General features: G+C 38.5%; 1 protein-coding gene across 1 annotated transcript in view; it reads left to right on the top strand.

Moving 5' to 3' along the window:
- Window positions 1-10,814: 10,814 nt before the first annotated feature.
- Window positions 10,815-23,737, top strand: part of IPO8 (importin 8) — an 86,257-nt gene continuing 73,334 nt past the window's right edge. The window contains exons 1-2 of the mRNA XM_042946181.1: window positions 10,815-11,102; window positions 17,135-17,216. Coding sequence (XP_042802115.1) covers window positions 11,019-11,102; window positions 17,135-17,216 — 166 coding nt within the window. The 5' untranslated portion in view covers window positions 10,815-11,018. The remainder of the gene's footprint in view (window positions 11,103-17,134; window positions 17,217-23,737) is intronic.

Here is a 23,737-nt window from a genome sequence, read left to right as displayed (position 1 = left end):
CCTTCAGTGTTCTTATTTGATTAAACATTTAGTTAAGGGGTAAAGTATTGAATTTTTTGCTATGCATCACTGATAACTTTTGGATGGGTGTTAATTCATGGTTCATACTATTATTTTAAAGTAAGACTATATATAATAGCTCTTTTTAGAGTTTTCTCTGATGTTATACCTGTCATTCATCAGAAGATATCATCTGTTTTCCTTTGGCTAAATAACATTTCTTTTTGAAGCTATTTTGCATTAGGACATGCTATTATCTGTTAGCTATTTTTAAGTACCTACTACTTGTATAATAATACAGGAAACAATAGTAGATAGGTACAGAGCTAATACTACTGGTCTGACATCAGTGAAGCTTATACCTTCTAGTGGATTCTCAATTTGAGTAGGTAGAATGTTTAAAAGATTTCTGGTCAGGCAGTGCTGTGTTTGAGTCCTGATTTTGCCACTTAGTTACTGATCTTGGGCAAGTTATTTTACCTCTAAGATCCCCCCTACCTTCTCTTTCTCTCTCTCTCTCTCTCTCTTTTTTAATAGACCATTTCCACGACCTCCTAGGGCAAATGTGAAGTTCAACTAAGAATATCTAAAAGACTTAACACAGTGCCTGGCACGTAAGCATTTAATAAATGTTAGGTGCTATGATTTTTTTTCATTCCACATACTTACAGAATTGTGTGTGTGTGTGTGATGTAGTATTAGTATAGCAGGCATTGACAGAGTTTAGTAACCATTTTAGGCATATATTCTCACACTTCACAATTTTTTTTTTCTAAATTTTTTCTTTTTAACGTTTATTTATTTTTGAGACAGAGAGAGACAGAGCATGAACGGGGGAGGGTCAGAGAGGGAGGGAGACACAGAATCTGAAACAGGCTCCAGGCTCTGAGCTGTCAGCACAGAGCCCGACGCGGGGCTCAAACTCACGGACCACGAGATCATGACCTGAGCCGAAGTCGGCTGCTTAACCGACTGAGCCACCCAGGCGCCCCTCACACTTCACAATTTAAGCTTATTTATGTTTCTCATGAATAAGAGCTTAATAATTTTATTAATTAAAGCATAGTGTTTTTAAAATTTTTTTTTTTTTTTTTACATTTATTCATTTTTGAGAGACAGAGATAGCACAAGCGGGGGAGGGGCAGAGAGAGAGGGAGACACAGAATCCCAAGCAGGCTCCAGGCTCTGAGCTGTCAGCACAGAGCCCGATGTGGGGCTCAAACTAACGGACCACAAGATCATGACCTGAGCTGAAGTCGGCCACTTAACCGACTGAGCCACCCAGGCGCCCCTCTTATAGTCAATATATTTTATTTATTTGAGAGAGGGAGACAGTGTGAGTAAGGAAGGAGCAGAGAGAGAGGGAGAGAGAGAATCCTACCTAGGCTCCACATTATCAGTGTGGGGCTCGAAATCATGAACTGTGAGATCATGACCTAAGCTGAAATCAAGAGTCAGACACTTAACTGACTGAGCCACCTAGCGGCCCCTGTAATCAATATTTTTTATCTGGGCGTGGGTTCATCAATTAAACCCTTAGGCCACTTTTAACTCTCCATGTTAGTATAATGTTCTCAAGATGGAGGATGTAATGTCATTAACTATTTAACAGAATTTTTTAAACTCATGGTAGGTATTTTGTGGGTTAGGGATGTTAGTATTCCAGTTAAATAAATTAGTTAGTGGCTCTTATGTACAGAATACAAAGCAAGAGATATATGGAAAAACAAATATTATTAAATGACTAAGGGGAAAACGATGTGTTTTGTTTTTGGTTTTTTTGGAAAACTTGATGTTTAAGAAGAGTTGTGGATCAAGTTCAACAAGGCCTTTCTCAGCTTTTTTTAGCCATTTTGTTTTCTACCACATTAGGATCTTAAGCTTAGTCTTTTCCCCTGCACACAATCAGGACCATTTTTGTTAATTTATTTAAAATATTGTGAGTAACTCCTTTTTTTATATTTTTTAAAGTATCTGACAAAGAGATTCATTAGGGTATCCCCTTATGATGATAGTCATGTTTTAGAGAGTATTCTAAATGGAATACTATTTTCCCCAAGTGTAAAGACAATGGATTAGAAATGGGCAATTCTTAGACTTCTGAGAATGAATGGAAAAGACCTTTCATTCTGAACTAATATAACTTTCGGAAGATACCATTCTTCTGGAAGGTTTTAGTAAAAGTCCAGATATCTTTATAGAAAGATATGTAAAGCCTATTTGTGGACCTCATGTAAAGAACTTATATTTTACTGGGAAACTCTTGTAGATACAACTGAAGAGGAAAAGCATTCCATATAGTTACCATGTAGTCCCTGAATATATATAGATTTTTAGCTCTCTTACTGTGGGAGAGAAAAAGTTTTGTTTTTTTTTTTGTTTTTTTTTTAATTTAATGTTTATTTATTGAGAGAGTGAGAGAGAGACACAAAATCCAAAGCAGGTTCCAGGCTCTGAGCTGTCAGCACAGAGCCCAATGCAGGGCTCGAACTCACAAACTGAGATCATGACCTGAGCCAGTCAGACACCCAACTGACTGAGCCACCCAGGGACTTTGAGAAAGTTTTTCTATGTACTGAATTCTCCCTGGAGTTTTCTTCTTTGACTTTAAATTTTTTAGTCTTTTGTGAATGAACTGTCCCCCAAGAATTGTGAGCTACTGTTATCTTCTCTATAATGGTTTAATGAATAAGTTCAGGTATTTAAAGCAGGAAATGTTTTTTTGGCAGATTTGCATATTCGCTTCCTGTACCAATTATTTGTCAACCACCTGATTGTTTTAACTTTCTCAACTCCATAATCGCTATATTTTTACACTGCTTTGATATCACATACTGTGTTTTTATACTTTAATCTTTCCTGATTGCAAATTTTAATTCCTTAGCTCTAATGGCTAATGTTCTACTGTGATTCTCGTGATAGGAAGAATGATAGTTTATTTTATGAAGTGAAATAATTGTTGGCATATAGACATCAAAGTTTTTCCATAGGATTTCCACTCTGCTTCCCTGCCATACACTTCATTTTGATGAAAACCTTAGATTTGTCTCCCTAGGTCCTCTACTTGATAATTTATCTCAGGGTTGTTCTTAATCACCACTTTAATGATTAGCCAATAGCTTTGTCCCCACTTTTCAGCTTTTGTGCAACTGTTGACAACTGATAGGTATATCACAGTTGTGATCAGTGCAAGATGCTGAATGTCAGATTATAAACTGTTAACCCATTATCGATACCAGGAGGCCTTAGGCTCACTAATTCTAGATTTTCCAAACATTATTTCTTTATTCATTTTATTTCAGTGGCTTCTTTTTTTGAAATAAACGATTAATCTTTCAAGTATGTGGGTTATGTAATTTGTACCTGGCTCTGGGGCTACAAAGATGAAAGACATTCTGATGTTCAGACACATCAGGTATTTCAATTTCATCCATTTCATTTGCTGAGAGCAAATCACTCTTTTGCATGATGCCGTGCTCATCACAAGTGTAGCTGCCATCTGCCACCGTACATGTTGTTAAAATACCATTGACTATTCCCTATGCTGTGCCTTTCATCTCATGACTCACTTAGTTTGTAACTGGAAGCCAGTATCTCCCACTCTCTTTCACTCATTTCTTTGATCCTCCCACTCCCTCCCCTCAGGCAACCACCAGTTCTCTGTATTGATGGGTCTGTTTCTGTTTTCATTTTGTTTTTTGATTCCACATATAATTGCAATCATATGGTATTTGTCTTTCTCTGACTTATGCCACTTAGCATAGTGTCTTCTAGGTTCATCCATGTTGTTGCAAATGGCAAGATTTCATCCTTTTTATGGCTGAGTAATATTCCATGGTATATATACACATCACTTATATGTCTATTACTCTATCAGTGGGTACTTAGATTGCTTCTGCATCTTGGCTGTTATAAATATTGTCAAAGGAGAATCTCGAATTATTTCTTTGATTCTGTTACACTTTTTTTTTTTTTTTTTTTTCCTGTTTTACATCTGGAACTCTTACTATAGAAGCTAGACCTCCTTGGGGCACCTGGGTGGCTCAGTTGAGTGTCTGACTTCCGCTCAGATCATGATCTCGTGGTCTGTGAGTTCGAGCCACGCGTCGGGCTCTGTGCTGACAGCTCAGAACCTGGAGCTTGCTTTGGATTCTGTGTCTCCCTCTCTCTCTGCCCCTCCCCCGCTCATGCTCTCTCTCTCTTTCTCTCTCTCTCTCTCTGTCAAAAATACATAAACATTAAAAAAAAAAAAAAAGCTAGACCTCCTTGGACCAGTTATTTAATCTTCTCATCTTTTGTCTCTCAAGTTTCACTTTCTGGGAGATTTCCTTGATTTTATCTTCCTGTCTGTTCACAGAGTTTTAAATTTCTGCTACATTTAAAATTTATAAGTACACTTCTTTTATCTGGATGTTCCTTACATGTATGTATTCTGTTCTTGTTTCACGATTGCATTATTTTCTAACTCTAAGGATAAAGTTTTCTTCCCTGTGTAGTTTATTCCCTACGCTTTTTCTGTTGGTTCTAGTTTCTTATCTGCGTTGTTATATTTGTTTAGAACCTTGTGATAACTGGTTGACTGTTCATATTTAAGAGTGGGGCACCAAAAATTTAATTGGAAGCTTTGAATACAGTGGTGGGGCTAGTTGACTTTGGCCTTCATGGTAGTGTGATTTGGAGCGGAGGATGGAGGCACTAATGTGGGAGAAGGAAGAGCTTTCTAAATGGGACACAAAACCCAGAAGCCATAAAAGATGAACAAATCTTACACATAGAATTTATTCTCCAAAACTTCTGTTTGGTGGAAATAATGTCAAAAGACGAATGACCACCTGCAATCAGAGGAAATCAAGAAAAAGATAGCCCCCCAAAAAGGGCAACATGTGTGGAGAGGCAGTTTGTACAAACATACACAGAAAAATAAGCATACGTAAAGTTTTGAAGGGCATATTTTGGCAAGGATTTGGGGAAATGGACACTCACACTATAGATGGGAATAAAATTGGTATTTTGGGAGAGTAACTTGGCAATAGCTTTCAAGATAAGAAAGCATATACTTTTTGACCCAGAAATTCCACTGTTGGAATCTTACAGGTAGTTTTGGAATTATGCCATGATACATGCCTATAGATATTCTGTATAGTATGAATGACTAAAGCAAAATCTGGAGAAACAACCTACATGCCCGCCAGTAGGGAAGTTATGGAGTGCAATATTGTTCCTGTAAACATTTCCAAAAGAATGTATGTATGATTACTTGGATCAGTTTTTCTGGTAGTATGTACAAGAAATTTAATGTTGCCTCTAAGGAAAGGGGGTTGTAAGAGGGAAGAAGACTTTTACTTTTCATTCTGAACCTTGCTATAGAGTTTGAAATGTACATATCACTTGTTAAAATTTTTTTTTAAAGTTTGAGAGAGTGTGAGTGGGAGAGGGGCAGAGAGAGACTAAGAGAATCCCAAGCAGGCTCCGCACTCTTAGCACGCAGAACCTGAAGTGGGGACTTGAACCCATGAGCCATGAAGTCATGACCTGAGCAGAAATTAAGAGTTGGATGCTTAACCAACTGAGCCACCCAGAAGCCCCTGTTAAAAAGTGGTAGGTTTCATGGTTCTTATACCACCTTGTCTTGGATAGAAGTTGAGGGTTTGTTTTTATATCATTAAGCCCGGGGCAGTACATGGAAGAGTTTTACTGTAAAAACCTAACTACCTTCACTTTGCACTAATATTTGCATTTACCTCATGTATGATATTATTGGATCCTCACAGTGGCCCTGGTGAGGTAGATACTGCTTTGGGATAAGAAGATGGAGTCTTTTGGAGATTGACTTTCTAAGGCCACTAGCAGAAGTGCTGGGGCCAGACTTCACTCTCTCAAGTCCAAATCCAGCCTAGCATTTTCTTTTTTCTTTTTTCAAAATGTTTATTTATTTTTGACTGTGAGAGAGAGAGAGAGAGAGAGAGGCAGGCAGAGTGCAAGCGGAAGAGGGGCAGAGAGAGAGGGAGACACAGAATCCAAAGCAGGCTCCAGGCTCTGAGCTGTCAGCACAGAGCCTGACGCGGGGCTCGAACTCACAGACTATGAGATCATGACCTGAGCTGAAGTTGGACACCTAGCTGGCTGAGCTACCCAGGCGCCCCAGCCTAGAATTTCTACAGTATTTTTTCCTTGTCTTCAGTTCTCAGGTGCTATTGCTTTTACCATATTTTACCCATCATTTTGCACTCACACGTTTTGGGTGCACTACTCAGTTTTGCTATAATTAATTAAACACTTTGTGAACCGGGTAAACTGGAGTCAGTTGAGACTGTCCTTAGTTGTAACTCCAGTAGGTTCTGAAGCTGAGACAGGATGACTCCTTTTCCAGTGTGAAATGTGGAAAGCCTGAGGAAATAAAGAAATGACATTTTGAGAAAAATGCCAGATTTGAAACTAAATATTTCTTCTTTAGTTCTAGTTAATACTACTATCTTTAGCCTTTATCCCTCCCCATACCACTACTGTTTCAGTCTCTTGGAGAAGGAAGTTTCTGGCTTCTTTCAGAAATTTCCTAATCCCTTATTGCTTTAGCTTATTTATCACTGATTTCTTATTTTTATTTTTAAAATTTATTTTTTATGTGTATTTATTTTGAGAGAGAAAGAGAAAGCAAGCGAGCAGGAGGAGGGGCAGAGAGAGAGAGAGAGAGAGAGAGAATCCTAAGCAGGCTCTCTGTGCTGTCAGTGCAAAGCCTCACAATGTGGGGCTTGATCTCACAAACTGTGAGATCATGACCTGAGCCGAAATCAAGAGTCAGATGCTTAACCGACTGAGTCAGGCTCCCCTGATTTTTTTATTTTTAAAACTGAGAGGTCTGTCACATTCTTTTAGAAAAGTCCATTTAGGACCTTTGGTTACACGTGACATTTTAAAGGAGACTCTCATTGACTTTTATTACCCAAATGCTAAGGGTCTTATATTTAGAAAATGTGTGTATATACTCTTGCATATATTGCAGATGCTATGATGTAGAACCATGCCATTGTAGATACTTTTGGGGTAGAGGTATTCACTTACAGATTATCATGGTTTAAAAGATGTATTATTAAACTTACAGATCAGGATTTTTGTGTGTTGAGTTTTTACTCCCATTTTCTCTTTACGGTATGGACTAGATTCAAGTCTACTAACATAGACCAGCAGATGGGGAGGACAGCTGTGTGATATTCCATTTTGAGGACTAAACATATTAAATCTCAAAGGCTACAGTGGCAGTGCTTGGAGTAAAAACTACATCCTGTAATTTGAGTTGTAATCATGCCAGTGATTCTCTATGCTGTATTTCTTGGGTAATGTCCATGTTTCTGTGCCAAGTAACCTATATAGACAGATGATTCCTAGTTCTCTAACAGCATCCCTGCATTCCTTCCTCTAATCCCTGCCATAGTTTCCTACCTCCTCACCCAGCTCTTTAGGGAGAGCTAGATGTGAATTTCCAGTTGTCACTGGAAACTTCTAGCTGTAGAACTCATAAGCGCTTCTAGTTCAACATGTTGAAAGGCAAACTGATCTTCTGTCCAAAACTTAATACTCCTGTTTTCCCTGGTTAATGACTTCCATAGGTCATCAAAGCTTGAAACTTCAGAATCACTCTTGACTTCCCATTGTTACTTTATATGTTGTGTAAGTCACAAATTCCTGTTGATTCAGCCTGTGAAATGTCTCATATCTGTCTTACTTTCTTAATTTCTATTGTAGATATCCCGTTTCAGAACCCTTACCTCTCTCACATGCATTTACTTATTCGTTCAACCATTTATCGATTACTTTTTATGTACCATGCATAGTGTGAGACTAGGTCTCACTATGTCTCTTTCAACAAAGGTTGAACAAGGTCTCTCCTCTCTTTTAAATAGAATACAAAGATAGTTAATACTGAGCATGTACCATGGGCAATGTGCCTATTTCATTTAGTCTTCACAACAGCTCTTGGAAGCAGATGAGGAAACAGAGGTACAAAGAGGAGAGGCATATGCAAACCATGATGGTACAAGACAATATAGCTGGCTCAAATTCTACCATAAATAATGTGAGTGTATCAAGAAATAAAGACATCCTCTCATGTAAAGTAATAAAAAAAAGGGACTCATAAACAATGAGCCATATAGAATTTAAATATGAGTTATAGTTTAGGGAAAGCTATTTTAAAATACTTGCAAAGAAATCTGAGAGCAGAATCATAGATACTTATGTTTTTTTTTTTCCTGTTGCCTTAGACACTGCTAATTTGACAACATTGTTTTTTAGTAATTTATCTTCACTGAGTCTTTCCAATGTCTGCAGAGGTTTAATGGGCGCATCAGTTCCCTTTAATTATGTATTTTGTCAAATTTTTTATTTGAGATAATTGTAGATTCTCATGCAGTTATAAGAAATAATACAGATGGAGCCTGTGTACCCTTTAATTTCCTCCATGGTAACATCTTGCAAAACGATGATACAATATTACAACCAGGATATTGAGATTGGTACAATGGAGATAAGAACATATCCATCACCAGAAGGATCCCTCATGTTGCCCTTTTATAATAATGCCCACTTCCCTTTTGTCCCCAGCCCCATTTAAGCCCTCACAACCACTGATCTGTTCTTTCTGTAATTTGTTATTTTAAGAATGTTACATTTAAAAAGTTATATAAATGGAATCAGATAGTATGTAACCTTTTGGAATTGGCTTTTTTCACTTCTCCGAAGGTCCATCCTGGTTGTTAAATGTATCATTCCTTTTTATTGCTCAGTAGTATTCCATGGTATAGGTGTGCCAGTTTGTTTGACCACTGTTTTCTGAGAGGTGGTATCCTTTTAAACCCCCACCAACAACATATGAGTGATCCAGTTTCTCTGCATCCTTGCCAGCATTTTTTTAAAGTCTTTTCTCTCTTCTTATGCTATTGGAATGACTGCATCAAGTCTCTCCCTACTCCAAACCATCTTCAGTGCTACCAGAGTTCAGTTTTAGACATGTGCCTTAAAGGATTTGGGTATATCTGGGTAGAAACATGGTAGGTATTTGCAATATCTAGTTTAAGAAAAGAGATTTTGGTTAGGAGCAGTTTTGTGGATATAAGCATATAAGTGGATGAAATGACAAAAGCAGAATAGGTTGAAGACAAAGAGGGCTGAAGACAGAGTCCTGAGAAGCACCAGTGTTTAACAGTTGGGTGATCAAGTCAGTAATCAAAACATTACAAATATATTCTCTAAGAGAAAATAAGGAAACATATAAAAAAGAAGAAGAAGGGCACGTAATATAGTGCCAGATACCAAAGAAAGAGACGTTTTAGGAAAAGAACTGAAAATGTCTTTTGCATTTGGTATCTAAAGGATCAGTATTGATTTTCGCTTGGCAGTTTCAGTGGGGGAAATGAGGTCAGAAGCCTGGGGATGGCTGATTGAAGCATGAGTGGAAAGTAAGGAAGTAGAGACAAGAAGTGAAGACCATTCTTTGGAATGAAAAGTGAAAAAGAATGAACAATAATTAACATTACTGGAGAAAGATTGTCTTTTAACCTGGGGAAATATTTTTAGGCTGAGGTTGAATCCGTGTAGAGAAAGGGGTTGAAAATATAGGAAAAAGTTTTACAAAATTGTGAGTGCAGGCATGTACTAATACTAAACGTTTATTTTAATGAAAAATCTATAGAAAAGAGAGAAACTTATGGAGCAAGTTCCCAGAAGAGATGGGAAAGGATTGGATTTGTATTGGAGGTAAGGAAGTGAAGAGGGGTAAGCAGAGATTAATTTGTGTTTGAGTGAGTTGAGCCTGATGGCTTTGCTCATCTTTGCAGGGCTCTATGAGACAAGGTAGGGAATTTGAGAAGAGTCTTGAGGGTTGGAACAGTTGAAAGGCACTAGGTTTCCTAAGACCCTGGAGTGGTAAGGAGTTTGTATTTTATCTTGAAATTGATGGAAATCATCAAGGAAGGGACATGACAGTATTAATCTTTAAGAAATGCTCTGATGGCAGTGTGGAGAATGGATTAAAGAAGGGCAAAACTGGAAGCGGTTAGAGACATATCGCCATCCACTATGCCATTGAATTTATCAGGTAAAGTATGGCCACAGTGGGTGGAAATTGTATAACCCTTCTTGCCTTTTACTACTTTTCTGAGAAGGTAGGACATTTTTCAGAAACCCTCAGGCACATAGTTTCTCCGATCTCTTTATTTCCAATTACTTCAAATGTTTGTACATCTGTCTCTTCTATCAGATTGTAATTTCCTTCATAATAACCTGCATCTCATTCATCTTGTTGTAATGTGGCACCTAAATATCTCAGTACTCTGGTTCAGAAACATCTGTTTCACAAATGTTCAGTGAGTGAATGAATGAATGAATGAATGATGGTTTCTACAAACCAAGGGAACCCTGTCCTCGTGTGGGCTAGATGATCTTAAGGTCCCAACAAGTCTGCCCTGGCACAGGTTCAGTTGTGATGCCCAGTTTTCGTACTAAGAAAAAGTGCCATTCCATCTGTATATGCTTAATTACGAAGCAGCTGTAAAGAGACACCGAGCCCGCTGGTTTCCTCATCTGGGAAGCGGCAGACTGTTTTCCGTAAGGCAGCATGGCGGCCGCCTGCCGGAGCCAGTAAGTGCCGTTTCCCTCCCGGAGAGAAGCCACTACTGGTTTTTCGTACAGCAGCATGGAGGCCGCCTGTGGGAGCGGCCATAGAATCACGCCCTGGGGAAGAGGCCGCCGTAAAGGAAGCGCCGCTTCCTCTTCTCCCTTCTCCCGCCTCCCACCGGCTGTCGTAAAAGGGTGAATGGAGAGCGAGTTGTGGGGGGTAGAAAGGGAGGACAGGGGGCGCGGAGTCAGAGTGGCGCAGCAAGTGGCTGCAGGTGGCGACGGTGGCGGGGGGTGGGGAGTGAGGTAGTCCAGGGGTCGCGGAGGAGGAGGCTGAGTGGGTCAAAAGAAAAACTAAAGCTGCAGTCTGGCCTACTGGTCCGGGGGCCGCGGAGCCCCCACCCGGGGAGATGGACCTCAACCGAATCATCCAGGCGCTGAAGGGCACCATCGACCCGAAGCTGCGAATTGCAGCTGAGAATGAGCTCAACCAGGTGAGGAGCGGGCCTGCGGCGCCCCCCTGGCACCCCCCGCGGTCTCGCCCGGCTTTCCCTCCTCGGCGCCCCTGATCTCCACCCCAACGGGGGCTTCGGACCCTGGCGCTGGTCTCGGCCCGGCTCGCCCCCCGCCCCGGGGTCCAGTTGAGCGGCACTCCCTGGATGTTTTCTGAACAACTCGCGCACCTGTTGGCCACCTTTGCATCTTTTCGTGTCATTTTCCTTCCACGGTGCAGTTTGTTTAGCCCGTTTGGTCCGGAGAAAGAGGCTTTGGCAAGCTTTGCTGGTGTTTGCAGGGTGTGATTTCCCTAAGTTCGCTGATTTAGGGACACGGGTGGGAAAATTCGCTCAAAATTCAAATCTGAGTTCGGCTTTACTCCAGACCAGCCCTTTTTAGGTGTTGCGGTGGGAAACCCTGCCCAGCGCCTGCTTCTGTGGGCTTGGTAGGACTGTTTTTGACACTGATTGGCAGAGTTTTGTTGGACTGCTGGGAAACGCTGCCGGGAGAGTGCTGGGGGAATAACAGGCAATTTTCATGGTGGTACTACTTTACAAAAGACACGTCGAGTAATTTGTGTTTGGAGGGATGTCTTATAAACGCTAAAATGTGTAAGACTTTCTTTTAACTTCTCTGTTCTTACTAGCCCTGATCTTGTTCCAGCGTTACCACTGACATTTAGAAATTGTAATGATCCCAAAATTTACCTTATGTTTTCCCTCCTCACCTGTAAATAATGATAGACCTCTCACGAATTAAGAGTGACAGCTGGTTGATTTTGGGGGTACTCTTTAAAATGTAAAGGAATCAACATCACCTGGGAACTTGTTGGAAATGGAAGTTATGGGGCTTCACATTTAGAGAATCAGAAACTCTGGGGTGGGGCCTAATTATGTTTTAATTAGCTGGCTAGGTGATTCTGTGCTTCCTGAAGTTTGAGAGCAACTTAAGTAAAAGTTTCTGTAGGAGTTCTCTCAAGTTTTCCCTGGTTGGAATTGACTTCAAAGTGCAGCTATGCGTTTTGAATCTTTGAAATCCAGTGGGAAATCTGAGTGGTGCTTGGAGTAAGTGTGAATTCAGGATTCTGAAGAGATAAAAGGGAGAGTGAAAACACTGGTTGAGTTAAACTGAAGCCTAAAAGAATGTGTTAGTACCTCAAAAAGAAAAGGACTCTTGCTCACTAGTGGAAAGTTAAAGTCAGTACCTGTCCCGGGCTTTGCAGAGTAGAGGTACTATATGTTGATTGGCCAGAAGAATAGCAATCCAGGGGTTGGTTAGAAGGAACAAAGCAAGAGCTGAACTTGCAGTCTACTAGTATGAACAGGGGAGTTGGCCTGTTTGTGACCCCCTTCTCTTCACAATGAGGCCAGATGTTATTTTGATAGTGTCAGTAGGGATTGTATCTTTGATGTCATGTTATACCTTCCTGCCTCTGTTAGCCTATCCTTGCTTTGTTTCTGATTCATCAGTATTTAAGTGCAGACTGTATAGAAGGAGAAGGTTGGTGGGAAAGCTTGCAGAACTAGGAGAGACACTTGGGGCCCAGTTCTGCATTTTTCTTCATGGTATTTCAATCCAAAACCATTTCGCCCTGACTCTGCCCTGCCCCATATCCACCCATTTCATCACAGACCATAATTTCCTCTGCAACTTCTAAAAGTAGCTTATTGCTGTGCCACTCGCTTAGTATTTATATTTTGTGTAATGCTTTGGATTGTAATATGCTCTGAGTTGTGTTTTGTTTTGAATTGTCTGTAAGTAGAAGACAAGTATAATGTTGCATAACCTTATAGTAAAATACGGTTATAATGTTGGGTTTTGTATGCTTATTCTTTATCGCCACTGTAACATCTTGCTTTGTTGGATAAATGGGTGGGTCATCTACCATAAGTGATTAGGGTCCAGTTCATTTATTTTAGTCTAGGTCCCCCCCTCAGCAAATAGGCTGAGGAAATGGGAGCAGTGTATTGATGATTTGTCAATTGTTAGGTAGAAGAGTAGGCAGTTTCAAAACAACAGCCTGTGTTCTGAAGGGTAAATTCTTGTTTGAAGCTATATTTTTCTGTAGCCAACATATATCTGTTACCAGTGACTGGTTTCTTGATTGCCGTGTATGATGTTGTATATATGGGAAAATGCATTTTCATTTCTCTCATAATAAGAATGCATCCTGAATATATTCCTCCTTGTCTCTAGATGCAGAAGTCCCTTTAGCAGCAGCAAAGGAAAGTAGAAATGGGTAGATATCTTGCTCCCATAACTCATATAGAAAGGTATCTTTTTCTAAAAAAGCATTCTCCACATGGCCTTAATAGGGAAATAAAGATAATTACTTTCATTGCCAAGCTTTGGAATCCCCGCTTTTCCGTGCATCTATCTATATCATTTCTGTTGCCCTTTAAGAGAGATTGCTTATATGAATAACATATTTATTGAGTTATAATGCAGGCACTAATACAAGGCTCTGCTTTCACGGAGCTTGCATTCTAGTGGGGTTTACAGACAAGTAAATAATATAATTTCAGGTCATTAGTGCTATAGATAATAAATTCCTGGAGAGACAGTGTTGGGGTGTACAAATAGGGTGGTCATTCTCCTGAGTAGAGACCTAGATGTTGTGAAGGAGTGAAGCAACTGAAGGACTGGGAAGGCAACAGAGGGAAGAGCAAGTCCAGTAAAGGACTTCAACTTGGATGTTGGAGGACTAGAAAAGTTAATGTAGTGGGAACAGTGAGGCAGAGAATGGGAAACATCAGATCGTTGCTTTAAATGAGTTCTCATCAGATGCAGAATTTAGGTAAGTAAGCAAACTCTTATTTATTTATTTATTTATCTATCTATTTATATATCTATTTATTTAATTATTTAAATGCTTATTTATTTTTGAGAGAGAGAGCATGGAACAGGGGAGGGGCGGGGGTGGGAGGGAGATAGAGGACCTGAAGCAGGCTCTGTGCTGACAGCAGAGCCGGATGCAGGGCTTGAACTCATGAACCATGAGATCATGACCTGACCTGAGATCAGGCTTAACTGACTGCACTACCCAGGTGCCCCAGTAAGCAAACTTTTGTTTTCAGAAAGCTTCACAGATACAAAGTAAATATCAAGAAATGGGTTTTTTTTTTTTTTTTCTTAGAAACTTGAAGCCCAAGGTGGAAAAAGAAATGGGAGAAATATTTGTGAGGAAAGTAGTATGAGACTCTATCTGAATTTACCCTTGAATGTTTTAGCTGGCCAGATTAACATAGGCTGAATCAGGGCTGAAAGGAGAAGAGAAAAAGTTGTACAAGTTCATTGAAATGGCAAGCATTTGCAAAAAGAGGAGTTCCAAAATGTGTATAAAGGCAATAGTGTTGAAATAAAAGCAATCTCCACAATAAGTCTTCTTAAATAGATACCATTAATCAAGTGTAAAGATTTTGTACTTTGTATATTAAGTATCTAACTGTATGGATTAGAACTATAGATGTTTGTTTTTTTGTTTTCTTTTTATTCGTTTTGAGAGCGAGAGAGACAGAGAGATGAGCGTACAAGTAGGGTAGGGGCAGAGAGAGAGGGTGAGAGAGAGAATCTCAAGCAGGCGCCACGTTGTCTGTGCAGAGCCCAGTGTGGAGCTCGCTCTCTTGAACTGTGAGATCATGACCTGAGCTGAAATTAAGACTTGGCCACTTACACAATCAAGCCGCCCAGGCATGTAAAACTGTAGAGTTTTTTTTTTTTTTTTTTTTTTTAATTTTTTATGTTTATTTTTGAAAGAGAGAGACAGAGTGTGAGTGGGGGAGGGGTAGAGAGAGAGGGAGACACAGAATCTGAAACAGGCTCTAGGCTGAGCTGTTAGCAACAGAGCATGATGCCAGGCTCAAACCCACAAACCGTGAGATCATGACCTGAGCTGAAGTCAGACACTTAACCGACTGAGCCACCCAGGTGTCCCAAGTAGAGTTTTAATCTTGATTCACTAAAGGATCTTTCATTATCATAAACATGAGTTGTTTAATAAGAATGTAAAGATAGGTTAGATTGGGTTAAATCTGTATTAATTTTGACTCCTGTAAACTGCTGTTAAAAGAAATCTGTTTTCTTAAAAACTACTTTAAAATGGTGGTTTCAATGGTAAATGAAAGAGAATTTACTTTATATACAACAGATTGAAGATTCTGAGATTTATACAGGATAAAAAGGAGAACAATTATAAGATAATTCAAAATTTTATAGAAAGATTTGGAAAGCATAATGTTCTTGGATGGAAAGGATTGATATTTTAAAGATGCGGGTTTTCTCCAGATTTTTTAGTCAAATACTTATCTTAATAAATGCTATTATGAATAAATGAATAAGAAAGGTGATAAATTAATAAGTTGAGTGGCATACATAAACCTAACGGTATATTGAAAGGGATGCCACCATAGATCCAGGCTCCTGGGAGAAGGTAAACTGAACAGATTCTCTGCATCATTGTCAGCTTTAGCCTCACTGAGAATTTGAGTCCTTTCTGGGAATGTCTGTGGGCAAGGCCAATTGTAAGCTCTGGGAATGTGGCACGGTGGTAACATGGTCCAGGTAGTAGACATCTGGAGGGAATATGGTCAGAAGGAATGGGCTGCTCTGTGCTTTTTAACTTTTTTTTTTTTTAATTTTTTTTAATGTTTATTTATTTTTGAGAGAGAGAGAGAGAGAGCAAGCAGGGGAGGGGCAGGGAGAGAGGGAGACACAGAATCTGAAGCAGGCTCCAGGCTCTGAGCTGTCAGCACAGAGCCCTATGTGGGGCTCACATTCATGAACTGTGAGATCATGACCTGAGATGAAGTTGGATGCTTAACCAACTGAGCTACCCAGGTGCCCCTGTATTTTTTAACTTCTAAAGTCACCATGGCCAAACTCAGGAGTAGTTCAAATTAGAACATGTGTGTGGGAAGTGACCTAGGCAGCAGGCATTCAGTATAGGCTCACTTGGGCGTCAAGTCTATTTTATTTTTTTTATTAAAAAACTTTTTTTTAATGTTTGTTTTTGAGAGAGACAGAAAGAGTGTGAGCAGGAGAGGGGCGGAGAGAGAGAGAGAGAGACAGAGACAGAGACAGAAACACACACACACACACACACAGAATCCAAGCAGGCTCCTGTGCTGTGCTGACAGCTCAGAGCCTGATGTGGAGCTTGAACTCATGAACCATGAGATCATGACCTGAGCCCAAGTCAGATGCTTAACCAGTTGAGCCACCCAGGTGCCCCTGGGTGTCAAGTTTAAAAGATGCTCCAACAGCAGAGGGCAGATGGTGATGACACCTCTCAACACTGTCTTGTGAGGCACATTGTTCCAATCTGGACTGGTTCCTCTCCATAACCTCCGTAATCTCCATAACCTCCTCCTCTCCATAATTAACATTATCTTGTTTTCCTTGTCTGTTGTCTGTTTTCCTGCGTTGGATCTCCTGTTTTCCGTAGCCCATGTTTTCCACGTTTCTGTTTGTCAAAAATAATACAAGCAAAATTGAAGCACAAATAAGCTGGGAAGAAACACTTGGAATGTATAGGTGCAATAAAAGGTTAAGATTTTAAATTCACAAATAGCTCTTAGGATTTTTAAAGAATAAAACAAATATTTTATTTAAAAAAGGATAAAGGGAATACTGAATTTGTAGAAGAAAACAAATAGCCAACCTTTTTGTTGATAAAATTTCAACCTAGCAGAAATGATATGAGAGTAAGGTTTTAAAGTTTTGAAAGAATGATAATGCCAATCCTTGTATTGGATAGATGGGGGTATTCTACTTTAGGGAGTGTAAATTGCTACATAGTTTCTAGAGAGCATTTTGACAATGTATGTTAAAAAAACTGTAAAAATGTTCTTACTCCTTTATTCATCAATTTGTTACAATTTTGATATGAAGTATTTTGGTAATCTTAATTTTGCCTTAGAGAATTTCACTTTAAAAGTTTTCCTTTTATTTGCATAGTAATGTATTCAGTTACAGTGTTAACAGTTACTTGTTTGTATTGCCCTATTTTATAAATATTTCTTTGTAATTTCAGTCCTACAAGATTATCAATTTTGCCCCCAGTTTACTTCGGATTATAGTCTCTGACCATGTGGAATTCCCAGTACGCCAGGCAGGTGAGTAGGTTTTTTATCTTTTTTTTTTTTTTTTTTTTAAATTTTTTTTTTTTTTCAACGTTTATTTTATTTTTGGGACAGAGAGAGACAGAGCATGAACGGGGGAGGGACAGAGAGAGAGGGAGACACAGAATCGGAAACAGGCTCCAGGCTCCGAGCCATCAGCCCAGAGCCCGACGCGGGGCTCGAACTCACGGACCGTGAGATCGTGACCTGGCTGAAGTCGGACGCTTAACCGACTGCGCCACCCAGGCGCCCCAGGTTTTTTATCTTTTATAAAATTATTTATAGGTAAAAGTACAACTAGAGTTTTATTTTAATTCTAAGTATCTGTGATTTCTTTAAAAAATGGAAGTACACACAAAGCATTTCTTTTTTTTATTTAAAAAATTTTTTTTTTAATTTTCTTTATTTTTGAGAGGCAGAGAGAGACAGAGTATGTGTGGGGGAGGGGCAGAGAGAGAGAGGGAGGCATAGAATCAGAAGCAAGCTCCAGGCTCTGAGCTGTCAGCACAGAGCCAGATGTGGGGCCCAAACTCACAAACCTCGAGAACATGACCTGAGCCAAAGTCTGATACTCAACCAACTGAGCCACCCAGGTGCCCCACACATAAAGCATTTCTAATGGCTTAGAAACTCACTTTCTTTTTCCCTGGAAACTTAGAGGTAGATATTGAGCTCTTACATCTCCCCTACCTCTTCCTCTTCTTTCCTTTTTACCTGTGGATTCCTTGGTAACTTTGCCATTTTTTCCCTTGGCTTTCACAATTTTAATAGGTTAATCCCCATAATTTTTTTTTTTTTTTTTTTTTTTTTTTTTTTTTTTATTCCTGGTGGCCCACTCTTTGGTCCCACAGTGTAAGACTATGAATTTATGTATGTGGGTTTGAGCTCCATTCATAAGTCAGATCATGGACATAATATATGCACAGATGATCCTAAACACATGTTTGGGGAGCAGGACTTTTGTTTTATTTTTTTTTTTAAATTTTTTTTAAACGTTTTTATTTTATTTTTGGGACAGAGAGAGACAGAGCATGTACGGGGGAGGGGCAGAGAGAGAGGGAGACACAGAATCGGAAGCAGGCTCCAGGCTCTGAGCCATCAGCCCAGAGCCCAACGCGGGGCTCGAACTCACGGACTGCGAGATCGTGACCTGAGCCAAAGTCGGATGCTTAACCAACTGAGCCACCCAGGCGCCCCAGGACTTTTGTTTTAAACATGAAACTTAATTTGAAGTCTCTGGGACCTTATGGTAGTTCCATGATGCTGTGTATTCCTCTTTTTGCCTTTTTAATGAGCTGGTCATTAAAGCCCAGAAAGTAAAAACTGGAGAAAGCCTTGGAGTGTCATGAGTCCTGAAAAGATAGTAATTTCAAGATAAAAGGAGTAAAATGACAAATGCTAAAAATCTGAAAAGACTTTTTTTATTATGTTATTGTTATATGCTCATTGTAAATAATTTGGGCAATACAGAAAAATACAAAGAGGAAAGTAAAAAAAATTGCCCAGTATTTTCATTGCTCAGAAATGGCCATTGTTAATATTAGGTGAACATTAATTTTTGCATATGTTCAGGTAGAAGTACAGATTAACAGTTTTATAGAGATGAGTTTATACTCCATATGCTGATGAAAGTATTTAATTTTCCTTGAACATAACAAAGAAAAAGGTAAGGAATCATTAGCTTTGGGAAAATACTTAACAGCAATATGTATTATTTCCTGTAGAGGGGAGCCTGGGTGGCTCAGTTCATTAAGTGTTTGACTTCAGCTCACGTCATGATCCGTTTGTGGGTTTGAGCCCCACATCGGGCTCTGTGCTGACAGCTCAGAGCCTGGAGCCTGCTTCCGATTCTGTGTCTCCCTCTCTCTCTGCCCCTCCCCTGCTTGTGCTCTGTCTCTCTCTCTCTCAAAAAATAAATAAACATTAAAAAAAGAAAACAAAGGAAAACCTATAGAGAAACATACGCATTACAATTATTTGTTACTTTAATAAGGTTTATAAGACTTCTGTGTAGATTTTTTGAAACCATAACTCTCAGTTGTTTAATCTTTGTTTCATAAAATAGGGCTGTTCCGAAATAAAGTTTTGCTAAATGGAACCTATTTTAATAACCTAAATAAGTATTTATTGGGCCATTGTGAAGTTCCTGTGAAGCTTTGTAGAAATAGTATTTTTAAAGCTCTTAAAGCATTTTGTTAATTTAATATGTATTCTTTACATGACGTATAAACATTACAGAAACTCATTGGATTGCCCTTAATTCCACCCCCATTGATACCTATGATCAACTAACTATTGGTTTAAAAAAAAAATTTTTTTTTAAATGTTTATTTATTTTTGAGAGAGACAGAGTGTGAGTAAGGGAGGGGCAGAGAGAGAGGGAGACACAGAATTGGAAGCAGGCTGCAGGCTCTGAGCTGTCAGCACAGAGCCCGACGTGGGACTGGAACCCAGGAACTGTAAGATTATGACCTGAACTGAAGTCGGATGCTTAACTGACTGAGTCACCCAGGCACCCCACTACTATAGTTAATTTAAACAATTTGATATATATATTCGTATATATATATATACGTATATATATACGTATATATATGTATATATGTGTATATATATATATACGTATATATATACGTATATATACGTATATATGTATATATTTATGTTTATTCATATTTGAGAGAGAGTGTGAGTGGGGGAGTACTTCAGTTTAAATCTTTTTTTTTTTTTAATGTTTATTTTATTTTTTGAGAGAGAGACAGACAGAACATGAGGAGAGGAGGGGCAGAGGGAGAGGGAGACACAGAATCTGAAGCAGGCTCCAGGCCCTGGGCTGACAGCAGCAAGCCCAATGCTGTGCTCGAACTCACGAACCGTGAGATCATGACCTGAGCTGAAATCAAGAGTCAGATGTTCAGCTGACTGAGCCACCCAGGCTCCTCAACGTTTAGAATTTTGACTCTTTTCACCAAGTTGCTTTTGCTTACTTTTTGTATCAGTACTGCATTAAATGCTAGATTCCTCATATCCTCTATGCAACTTTGAATCTTAATAACTTAGGTAATTAAGTTTTGATATAAAATGTAAATGGCATTTGTAGGCAATTTTTCTTCATAATTTATGTAGATTTCAAATCTGTTAGTCACAGGACAGAGTTTATCTTGGTGGTTCATTTTTTAATTTATTAGGTAATTTTCTATCCTAGAGCATCCATTTTATCATAGAATCTGAAATACACAGTGTAAAATTCTACATTATAACTGTCCTAAATTTGAATGCCACTTATACATTTTCTGTCCTATTTAATCTATGATTAAAATACAAGGATGCTCTAAGAACCTTATGGTGACACCCAGACAAGTAACTTGTTTTATCATGACATTTAAAAAAGAATGATGTGATCTTTGCTTTGAAAAAAAAAAAAAAAAAAATAAGCCTGCATAAAACTGTAAAAAATTTGCTAGTGTTAACTGGAAAGACATAGTTCTGCAGAATATTCAGTTCTTGATTTTTTGGTTTGTGGGCAATACTAAAATATTCTTACTACCATCAATCAAGCTCATTAGTGAATGTTCCTTATATCACCTTACTGTGAAGAAATAGGAAAAAAAAATGTAACATTTTGATATTGGTAAGCAGAATAAAATAAATTTGGATGTTCTCTTGTTTCCTTTTGAGGTATTGAGAGGCATAATAGCATTATTAATATCATGTAATATGCAGAGAAAGGAACCCATTTTAAATTTAGTACAGTTATGATTAAGAATCTCTCAAGTGACTTTGCTTCCAGTTTTTTACTCCTTGCCTGTGAGGAGACCCTCTAATATATGTAAACTTAGGTTAAGAAATGTCTTTTCTTTAGTACATTTTCAAGTTACTGTCAGCAGAAAAGTAGTTTGGATTTAAAATTTGTGACCCTTCATCTTGGGGTTGTGAATTCAAGCCCCATGTTTGGTGTGAAAATTAAAATAAATAGATTAATCTTTATTAATAATCTTTATTAATAAGATTAAAAATAAAATCTTTAAAAAAAAAGATAAAAAAAAAAAAGTGGTAGTTGAGGAGTGGGTGTTACATTAGACCCAAAGAAGCATTGTTAGTGCCTGGTGCGGGGACTGTCATTTAAAGAATAGCATGGTTTCTGTTTTCTGTCAGTTGCTTGCTTTTTGTTCTCCTGGCTTTTTGTATGTATTTCTAAAAGATGGATAGGGAGAGGATATAAAAATTCAGCTTATAGCTAAGCAATTCACAGGTGATTCTTTAAGGTTAACCTTAATGTTCTAAAATACAGAACCTAGAAAAAACCAGGAATATGCCTCCGATCAGTCCAGAAGCATTACAAGAAACTCTTCCATTAAAATTCGTGGGTCTTGTTTTTATGAAGTTCCTTGGTTCTTAGAATCTATTTGATTTTGTTTTGGATATAATTTACACACTTTATTCGATTTCCTAGCCATTAACAGATTCAGCTGTGGGGGGGGGGGGCGGCTACTAAATTACAATGAAAATAGAAAAGCTTAGAAACATCAACTCAAAAAGCACAGCATTTTGCTTCCATGAGTTCATAGTGGCATCCTTTCCCCTTTGACATTCTGGGACTGACTGACCTGTGTAGTTGTGGGTCTGGGTCCAGAGCATAGGGCGTAAGTGGTGATTCATTATGCTTGAGAAGGGAACTGTGTGTATGCTTTAGAAAGTTAATTTCAAACTTAAGATGCTTGGAATGGTAAGGAGATGTTGCAGAAAAATAAAGTTTAATAATTTCTTTATGACTGGATTAAGATGATACTTGTTTTGTTTTGATTTTGTTTCTTAGGTCTGGCAGATGGTTAGATAACTTTAAATAATTAAAGGGAGGTTTTTAGGTTATTGATAGTTTGAATTATCTTTGGTACTTTTCCTTCATCATTCTTAGCAATCCATGATTATCCATAAGAGAAATTAATATTCTCTTTTTAAATTATTACATTAAGTTCAATTTTGTTTTAACTAATTGAAGATTTATGTTATGATTTTTAAAAATTTTTATTTGAGGGAGAGAGAGGGTGTGGGGAAGGGCAGAGAGACAGAGAGAGAGAGAGAGAGAGAGAGAGAGAGAGAGAGAAGCTTAAGCAGGCTCCATGCTCACTGTGGTGCCCTGAGAAGGGGCTCAGTCACATGAGCCTGGGATCATGACCTGAGCTGAAATCGAGAGTTGGACAGTCAACCCACTGAGCCACCCAGGTGCCCCAAGATTTATTTTAACATATATAAATTGGTGTGCCTTTTATGTAGGTCATCTTGTATGGAGCCCTATAATAAAAATATTTTTTTGTGGTAAAATTAATAGCACTAAAGACTAAATTATAGATAAGTCCACTATTTTGCTATGTCTGTATCTTTGCTGTCTGAAAGGTACTATTTTCAAGGCTAGTTCTGTAGAGATTAAAATTTGGTCTTGTGTATAATATAGCTGATTTTTGGGGTGCCTGGGTGGCTAAGTGTCCGACTCTTGATTTTGGCTCAGGTCATGGTCTCATGGTTCATGGGTTTGAGCCCATGTAGGGCTCTTTGCTGACAGTGCAGAGCCTGCTGGGGATTTTCTCTCTGTCTGCGTTCCTCCCCCTGCTTGCATTCTCTCTTTCTCTCTCTCTCAAAATAAATAAATAAATGTTTAAAAATATATAGATGATTTTCTTTTTGCAAAGATTAGTCTAATAAAATCATTCTGAACTACTGACAGGTTGGACCATATTCTTAGATCACTTATTCAGTTTTTCACCAGCCTATAAATTTTTATGGCTAATAATATAATAAATGACTGGGATAAAAGATGGTGCTTAGTCCAGAGCTTGTGTAACCTAATTAAAAACAAGTTAAGACAAAAACTCAAGGAAACCCCCCCCCCCACTTTCTGTCTCTCTTTCTCAAATGATTTTTGTTTTTATCCAAAAAAAAAAAAAAAATGGAAATCTTAAGTAGAATTGTCTTTTTCAGACCTTTGTTGAATCAAAACTAATGAAAGAAGAGCTTATAGTATGTCAAGTTCATGGCTTCATTAAATTTCAACTGTATTACAGGCAGTGTAGAACATGTTGGTTTATTCTTTGTGTTATAATGCTTCTGTGAACCAATTTAGTTTTATGTTAAAACTGGGATGAAGGGAGGGTATGGTGGGGCAAAAAGGGAGAGGAGAAATTGAAGGGAAGAAAGTCACACATCTTTGTAGTTCACATTTCTTTATTATATATTATGTATATATAAGCATATGATATTATAAGTGAGTATTTACATTCAGTATTCAGCTGGGGTAATTAGAGAGCTTCACTTTCCCTATCAAAACCCTGTTGTAGTATGTCAGCTTGTTTCTTTCAGAAGCGTTTTGCTAACTATTGAAGATGGCTGGAAAGAATAGGAACAAAATGATTAATTATGTATTTTGATAGAAATAAACAGCTGAGAAATTTCCTGAGGTTTTACAAGAATATTTGAAGGCTGATGTCCTTTTCCCTATTATTGTATTTATAAGTGGTAAT

Source organism: Panthera leo, chromosome B4, assembly GCF_018350215.1.
Source record: "Panthera leo isolate Ple1 chromosome B4, P.leo_Ple1_pat1.1, whole genome shotgun sequence".
Lineage (NCBI taxonomy): Eukaryota > Metazoa > Chordata > Mammalia > Carnivora > Felidae > Panthera > Panthera leo.
Note: the sequence above shows the minus strand (reverse complement) of the source record. Positions and strands in the feature narration are given on the sequence as shown.